The sequence below is a fragment of the Nicotiana attenuata genome, unplaced genomic scaffold, assembly GCF_001879085.1.
Source record: "Nicotiana attenuata strain UT unplaced genomic scaffold, NIATTr2, whole genome shotgun sequence".
Classification (NCBI taxonomy): Eukaryota; Viridiplantae; Streptophyta; class Magnoliopsida; order Solanales; family Solanaceae; genus Nicotiana; species Nicotiana attenuata.
In genome coordinates, this window is record NW_017670757.1 from 302,992 (window position 1) to 311,883 (window position 8,892).

General features: G+C 40.3%; 1 protein-coding gene across 1 annotated transcript; it reads left to right on the plus strand.

Annotated features, from left to right (window-relative positions):
* Positions 1-1,498: 1,498 nt before the first annotated feature.
* LOC109243048 lies at positions 1,499-3,839 on the plus strand. The gene is made up of 4 exons (XM_019409937.1): positions 1,499-2,169; positions 2,445-2,635; positions 3,009-3,126; positions 3,553-3,839. Exons 1-4 carry the CDS (start codon positions 1,527-1,529, stop codon positions 3,837-3,839), a joined length of 1,239 nt encoding a protein of 412 aa, XP_019265482.1. The 5' UTR covers positions 1,499-1,526.
* The last annotated feature ends 5,053 nt before the right edge of the window (positions 3,840-8,892 follow it).

The following is an 8,892-nucleotide window of genomic DNA, read 5'->3' on the forward strand; positions in this document are numbered from 1 at the left end:
CTACACGAAAGTTGTCCCTTTTTTATGGAGATTTACCCATCACAGAGATGCACAGAGGAAGAGAACAAACTTCATATATCCATTTTCTACTCAATCCAGAAACAAGATCGGACGTTATCCCGGTTCGTCTCCATTTTTGTGAAACTATTCCTCAAGCAAGGCAGCCGATAAGTCATCGAAGGGTTTGTGTGAATAATGGAATGGTTAACATTACTCATTTTAAACTCTCCCACGGTGATATAATATCTTTTCAAGAAAATGATGCGAGAACCCGCGGTGAAGAAATAAAGAGATCCTTCTATATCGAAATCTCAGTTGAAAAAATAATAGGAAAATTCCTGGATCACCCGTGGAGAAGAACCAAAACAGAATGGTTCCGCCTACTCAAAACTAAGAGGGGATGCCGCCTACTACTAAAATCCCGGTTTTTGCAACAGTTGCGTTCTTCTATGCAAGAAGAAGACTTAGAAAGAACAAAGAAGTTTGGATCCGAAAAAGTATGCTTAGGCAGTTCTTTCGCTGAGCACAACAGAATGAAGAGGAATTTTTATCATTTCAAATTCCTATTCTTATCGAAGAGAAGGAATGAGAAAAACCGAAATCTTCCTACTCGAACCAGAAGTCCTATAGTTTACAACTCTTCTTTATATAGTAATTCGACCTATTGCTCTGCATTCCCCATCAGTTTACTAAAAAGATCAAAATAAAAAGGATCGAACTACCTACTCATTATTCGGAGGTGAATCATAGAACACCAAAAGCTGTGTTATCTTATGGACCTAACATAGGTCACACACCTCACGACATAAGATTGAAAGATCCAAACCTTCTTCTTCGGAGCGGAAAGGGACGTGGCCAAAACATATAAAGATCGGCGTAGTCGCTCATAGGGACATATCTATCCGGATAGAGGATAGTCTAGGCCGATTCATAGATAGATCTCTCTCCATATAGATAGGTATCTCCGTGGATAGAGATAAAGATAGGGATCCATCTAGATCTTGATTCACTATTTCCATATTTTTTCTTGATTCTGATTGATTGCCTTTTTTTTGACGACAAGTTTTAAATCTTAATGCAGGCAAGGAAACATCGTTTTTCAATTATTACTTGCTGGGTCGGAGCGTAGACGAGCGAGCAGAGCCAAGGAAAGAGGGAAGCCCGTCATAGAGCAGTCGACTAGAAGTAGAAGACTGCTGGCCTGAGAGAAGGCGGCCTCTCTCGGGAAAGATGGCCCAATTTCTCTTCTTTCTTTTTGATTTCAGCTTTCTTTTTTTTTTCCAGGGGTCCAGAAGGTTAAAAGGTGGGGGAGAAGGAAGCCGAACCTCTAATCGACCTGGACACATAAATAATTCTCGGCGTCGAGAGAGATTTGAGATTCCGTAAGTAACTCAGTGAGTGCTTTCTAAGAAGGGCTTGGAAGAAGAAAATGAAATAGGAACAACCGCGCTGGTCGTAATAGATCGACTTTCATGCTAGTTCTTTCTCCGGCATGAAAGTTCCATTTCAGGGAAGGACGACGTACTATGATACTTTCTGTTTTGTCGAGCCCTGCTTTGGTCTCTGGTTTGATGGTTGTACGTGCTAAAAATCCGGTACATTCCATTTTGTTTCTCATCCCAGTTTTTCGCAACACTTCAGGTTTACTTCTTTTGTTAGGTCTCGACTTCTTCGCTATGATCTTCCCAGTAGTTTATATAGGAGATATAGCCGTTTCATTCCTATTCATTGTTATAATGTTCCATATTCAAATAACGGAGATTCACGAAGAAGTATTGCGCTATTTACCAGTGAGTGGTATTATTGGATTGATCTTTTGGTGGGAGATGTTCTTTATTTTAGATAATGAAAGCATTCCATTACTAACAACCCAAAGAAATACGACCTCTCTGAGATATACGGTTTATGCCGGAGAGGTACGAAGTTGGACTAATTTGGAAACATTGGGCAATTTACTTTATACCTACTATTTCGTCTGGTTTTTGGTTTCTAGTCTTATTTTATTAGTAGCCATGATTGGGGCTATAGTACTGACTATGCATAGGACTACTAAGGTGAAAAGACAGGATGTATTTCGACGAAATGCTCTGGATTCTAGGAGGACTATAATGAGGAGGACGACAGACCCACTCACGACAATAAGGAGAAGCAGTGGTTCGAATCCACATCGTGAGACCAGGACAGTGTGGAGAAGCACCGATAAATGCTATTAACATTGATGATACGGCTTAGAGGAATTCCTCTCTTGCTGCCGGACTGATTCATTTCCTTTTGATGTGGATAAATGGGCATCCCTAGAATCAGCTGCTCTCCTTCCTGTTGGAGGAAGACAATGCGAATAAATTCATATATTAGTAAGGCAAGGTGATTGTTCGTTGACAACATTGGGGCGTAACGGATTGACTATTGGGATCTCTTTAGCTTTAGTATGACTATTACTATAGGCGCTGGAGTCAGCTTGTCTGAGTATGTAAACTATGTGGTGGATACGATAANGCTAGGATTTGGGAAGGACATTTACGAGACTGAGGTGAGTTTTAAGAGAAAGACGGGGGTGGATTTTTTTGCTCTAACTGGCTGTGAGCATGGGAATTGCGTTTCTGAGCAGAGGGCAGAGAGGAATTTGGTGTTGCAGGTTTGATGACTGTGAGAGGGGTTGAAAATTTATTGGTTTTTTTAGCAGGTATATTGGTATGAATGAACATATTATAGATTATAGAATGTAGAAGAGCCATACGGCACGAGCAGTTGAGTACAGTACTATCATGCCTTTGTTTTGTTGTGTGAAGAAAGTAAAAAACTTGCGAAGCACGCACCTCAATCACCCTGCCTGTGTGAATTGAACGAACTTAAAAGTACAACCAGCTTAAGCTGGTTTTCCACCTATTTTTTAGTGTTCGGCCATTTCTAGCAAAGTCTAAAGGACATATTCGTTGCCGATTTGGGGTTCTGATGGAAGATACTGCTGAGGTTATACACCAAGTACACACGTGATTGTGCTCTGGTAGAAGTGCACGCGCAATTCAGCTCTGGAAAAACTCCCTGAGGTCCAGAGAGAGATGAAGTTTATAGTCAACCTCTGCCTCTCAGATAGCTTTCATTTTACACTTCTATGTGGAGATGGATGTAATATTAATATGATTGATAGTTTAAATTTACTATTTGCAGTTTTCCAAAGTCTCAAATTTAGGGCTTGGTTCCGGCCTTGTTTCCTAGTGAATTTATGGATTTGAATACTTCTAACACTGAATTCTTTTTTGTAAATTCAACTTGACTTGTACCTGGAACAGAGAAAAAGGGTATCCAATTGAAATCCAGTTTTTTCTATTTTTCGCTTAGATGTGCTCGGCAGATGCTAAAGCCATAGCGTGATGGCGAGAATTGATCGAGCGAAGAATCACAGTTCTCAGCTATCACATTCAGAAAGACTATCGGCCTAATTTCACTCAATTAAATAAACTATACCCTTACAAAACTTATTAGTACTCCTACACAGTTGTTCAATTTTAATGTTATTCTCAACTCTATCCCTGACTGGGTCTTTGATTTCAGGCCCTTTCGAGGAGGGTATCTTTTTGGTTAATATCAGCCCGGCTCGCATGGACTTCCGGTCTTTCTTAGTTGACAACTTTATTGCAATTTTCAGTTCTCTAGTTACTCCTGCACAAGCAACAGCAGTTATGGATCTGATTGAGGAGCGCTGGGAAGAATGGATCGGGGAGATGCCCTTGAAGATCACTTACCCAGCTCTGGAAGGACATGAGTGGAGAATTGTCACCGGATTTGATCCAAAAAACAAGGGGCGGAGTTACCTTATTGGTGAGTCTTGGCCGGGTTAGTGTTTAAGGAAGAAAACCTTATTGTAGGTTATTTTTTATTTAAATAGTGCCAAATTAAAAAATAAAAGGAAAAAGATGCTTGTACGCACATTAGATTTGCTAACTCAATTGATCCTACTGTGTCTAGATCAGGGTTCTCGCTTGTTAGCTTTGTATTGGCTCCCATCTTACTTAACGGGGCCCTTAGTTGAATACCGATCAAAATTGTTTGCAATTTTTAAAGTTTTTCAATATAGAATTATTAGTTATGTTAAATACCCCGAAAAGCCGAAACCTCTTATTCCGGTCCTTAGAAAAACTATGACTAGTCAGGAATTGCATAAGAAAAGAGACGTCGTAAGTAAGAATAGCACAAAAGCAGGCGGCGGAGATCCGCAAAGGTAACCGGATGCCTGGGGCTTAGGACAAGGAGCGTCCGGAGTCTCTTAAGAAAGGATAAAGACTAATTAATATCATGTTTACACCGGTCGGATTTAAAAAAGTCCTTCGCCCCTTATCTTCTCGTCTATCTTCTTTATCTTCTGATCGGATCGCCTGGCTTCTTTCAAGCCCTACTTGAAAGGCTTGCTTTCTTCAAAAAAGCTTTCTTTATTAAGAGTCCTTTAAGAAGCTAAGCTCCTTCAGATAGTAAGACTCTCTTAACTTCATACCTCTAAGCGCTCGTGACTATCCGATGATAGTCACTTCGCTTTCCTTTTAGACTGAAAAAGAAAAAAGAGAAAGATTGAGCATAAAAAAATATAGAGAATGAGCTATTACGTGCAAACAATGGAAATTCAATAATAAGAGTCTGATCTTCTCGCTTAAGAATATGCGATTCCTCCGGAGTGAAGTTGTTGGGGGGAAGAGAAGATGAGGAAGCTAGTTTAATTGAGGAAGCCACTTTCTTTAATGTATACTAGCTGGTCTACAAAAGCATGACGCATGACGCTTCTCCTTTTTTTAGTCCACTCTCCCTTAGAAAATGGAGCTGCTTGAAAGCAGATTTCAAAATTACATAGGTGAATGTAGAGATCACCGGTGTCCTACTCGAGACGAAGTATTTGTCATCCCCAGACCAAAAGGGATGAGGGAAACAGGCTCGAGAAAGCGTCCTTGGAAGGGGGAATATCTGAAAAAAGTGTTAGCGGGGAGCCCATCCCTCTCGTTCTTACAGAAGACATAAGGGGGAGTACACGACGGACGGAAAGCGGGGAAACATCCTTTTTCTATCTTCTCTCCACAGAGGAAGGAAAGCACCGCCAAGCCAACAAGAAAGCAGAAACTGCATGAGGTAAGACTAAGGGCCTTGTGCGCCCTGCAAGAGATTACCGGGGGTCTCGGTACCAGGGGGCGTGGGAACAAGAAACTCCAGTAAATAAAATAAAGATAATAGGAGTCCTCTCAATAGCCGAGGGCCCACTTCCCTATATGCGCTTACGGAAGGGGAAAAGCTTGATTCTCATAGATTAGACAATACACATGTGCAAACAAGAAAATCAAACTATCTTCTTATTGATACTATATATTTATCCTTTCCCCTATAGATCCACCTTTCTTCAAAATAAAGATATAGCAACTAAAAGAAAGCTAAATCGAATCGGAATAGGATAAAGAACGCACGAAGGATCAGAGAGAAAGAGGATTCTAAAAGCGAAAAGCGTAGAAGACTAGATTGTCAGACTCGGAGGTAGTAGTAAGATCTCTATCTCCAGAGAAGGCATGAGGGTTTTCTAAAAGTCTCCTCTCATTACTTATGGATAAAGCTCTTAAGCTTAAGCTTTTACGAACTGAAAGATCTTCCCATTCTAAATAAGAATGAGAGTCTTTCAACTAGATGTGCTCCTTTGGCTGGGTTTGAGAGAGAGCGCGTGAGATAGTTAGTCTAATAACTAGTCCAACTTCCTTGTATCTAAAAGAGATGACAGGATGTTAGGTCTAGTAAGGAGACTTTTTGGATAATTTACTTCCACGAATAGACTGTTAGGCTAAGAAGAATAGGTTGGGATTGATCCCACCTTTGAAACAGTGGTTTTGTTCTGTCAATACAGCTTATCGAGTTATCAAGCTGAATTGCCTTTTGTAAGGAGCTTAAATCGTTCGTTTACTCTAAGTCTTATTACCGACGTGATGGATTGCTATTTGAAAACACTTTCAATACAAAAAGAGCTCCTTCCGGCTATACTTTAGTTGGACAGTCTTAGTTCAGTTTGAGAATCAAGGAGGCACAAAGAGCTAACAAAGAGTCTTTATATTTGTTTGTGCGAAATCAAGTTGGAGATTGAATTGAAAAGGCCCCTACTATATATAGGGTGTTAGCGTTATTTTTTGAAATAAGGACATTTCGGTTTGACTAATAAGATAAAGTTGCAAGCCAAAACACACTCTGCTGAGTTCGTCTTTCAGAGCTACCTACTTTAGGGCTTATGTAATATATAATGAAGAACCCTCTTAGGCCTTTTTGTTTAAGGGCTGCTCGCCTTTTGAATAGAAGGAGGTGGGAGAGCCGAGGTTATTTCGGTAAACCGATGCATAAGCTGAGGCTCCCATGTCCCGCCGACCCTCCGAAAAAGTAAGGGCTCATAGGGAGTCAGAAGCAAGCAGAGTAAAAGGCAGGTAAAACTCACATAAGCAGAGGGGGAGACACATTCATGAAAAGCGAGAAGCCCTGCCGTGGGGGACTGACCAACTATGAATAGATCTTACTTATGCTTACGGGTAAGAACATATATTAGTCCGTATCATGGGTCTATTTGTTACAAAAGGCGAACATCCCCTTTCCAAAACATTAACATAGGTCCTCAGGCAGACATCGAAAGGGGGAGAAAAGAGTCTATGTACCTTTACAATATTTCGGAATGTATCATGGCTCTGTCTATTCATTAAAAAAAAGAGTCCTGCATCTCGGGTGAACAAATAGGCGTGGGGAAGAGTGAGAGGGGGGCTACGAGCCCTTTCTTGTTGTTGTTCCCAGACCACCCATCTCTTCCTTCCCCTTCGCCCAGCCCAGTGAGATCAGATTTCTAGAACGAAGTGATGTGATAGGAAGAGAAGACTGCTGGCGGGAAATCCCTATTCATGAAATCCCCTTGTAAAGGGGAAAACGAAAGTGCGCTCCTGCGCACCAGCTGAAGAAAGGAGCTTTGGAAGCTTACCTTATTATTATATTAATAGGGGAAAGGGTGGAAAACCTATCTGACTAATAAGAAGAAAGGGGCAAGCCAAAACCTACTCCTAACAAGTTGTTGGATCAAAGTAGTACATTATACATCTGTCCGCCAGCAACAGAGGGGGTTCGATTCTCGTTATACGCAATGTGGCAAAAAAGACTGATTCAACGAGATATGCCTTGCCTACATTAAGATTTAAAACTTGTCGTCTACTTTCAGGAAATGATTGGAACAGAGAACTTACAATAATACAACGCCGTATTCTCCAAAGATTGAGGAACAAGAAGAGATCTATTAAGCGAAAGATTTATTCTAGAGAAAATCATAACAGTTACATCCAATCACAAACTACACGAAAGTTTTCCCTTTTTATGGAGATTTACCCATCATAGAGATGCACAGAGGAAGAGAACGAACTTCATATATCCCTTTTCTACTCAATCCAGAAACAAGATCGGACGTTATCCCGGTTCGTCTCCATTTTTGTGAAACTATTCCTCAAGCAAGGCAGCCGATAAGTCATCGAAGGGTTTGTGTGAATAATGGAATGGTTAACATTACTCATTTTAAACTCTCCCACGGTGATATAATATCTTTTCAAGAAAATGATGCGAGAACCCGCGGTGAAGAAATAAAGAGATCCTTCTATATCGAAATCTCTATTGAAAAAATAATAGGAAAATTCCCGGATCACCCGTGGAGAAGAACCAAAATAGAATGGTTCCGCCTACTCAAAACTAAGAGGTGATGCCGCCTACTACTAAAATCCCGGTTTTGCAACAATTGCGTTCTTCTATGAAAGAAGAAGACTTAGAAAGAACAAAGAAGTTTGGATCCGAAAAAGTATGCTTAGGCAGTTCTTTCGCTGAGCACATTCGTTTTCGGGCATACGCCCAAGTCCCATATTTTACTACGGACCCTACGGAACCGTCAGAACACGGGCCCGGGTTCGTTTACCCAAAATATTGACCGAAGTCAACTTAATTCCCTTTAAAGGCAATATTTAGCATTTTTCTCAAACTTTCACATAGAGGCTTTCCGGATATACGCCTGGACTGCGCACGCAAGACAAAAGGAGGTTTTCAAGGCCTCAGAACACGGAAACGGACTCTAAAACAAAAGATGACCTTTTGGATCATCACAATAGAATCACCAGGTAAGTTGATATTAGGGTCAACTAGTTCACTCATAAAGTCATGAAAGAGTTCATCGCTACTTGAGAAATATTCCTATCAGACTTGATACTTAGTAATCTAACTGCAACAGACAGCTCAGAGCGCGGACTTCCTTCACGTAGTGGACGACTAGCTTCCACTAACTGTTCGTAAAAAGGTTTTGCATTATCATTAGGAGTTTGTTCAACATTTTCATTGGGCTCACCCCCGAAGTGCATCCCAAAAGCATCTGCAACCATACCCTGAATTCTAGAATCAAGATTTGTATTCTCCACCGACCTACTACTTTTACCAACAACCATGTTATAAAATATTCCACGGCTACCATCGATCTCTCCATGATTAATCCACACAAAGTAATTCTCTATAAGCCCCTTCTTATAAAGATGAAGCTTAACTTCCTTCAATTTTTTAAACTTCATACAATCGCACCTGACACAAGGGCACCTAACACAAGGGCAACTAATTACTCCTTCACTTTGGTACGGTAAAAGTGACATCGCATGTCTAATAAAGTCATCAACCCCTTCTACAAAATCCTCCCGAAATCCCCGCCGATTAGGATAATTCCTATTGTACATCCAAGTATGATGTTCCATCTATACAAATAAAACAAGAACAAATTAATTTATTCTACAATTATAAATTAATTAAATCTTTTTTATTTAATTCAAGATAATTATTTTTTACTAATTACACCAAAAATTAAATTATATTAAATTTAATTAA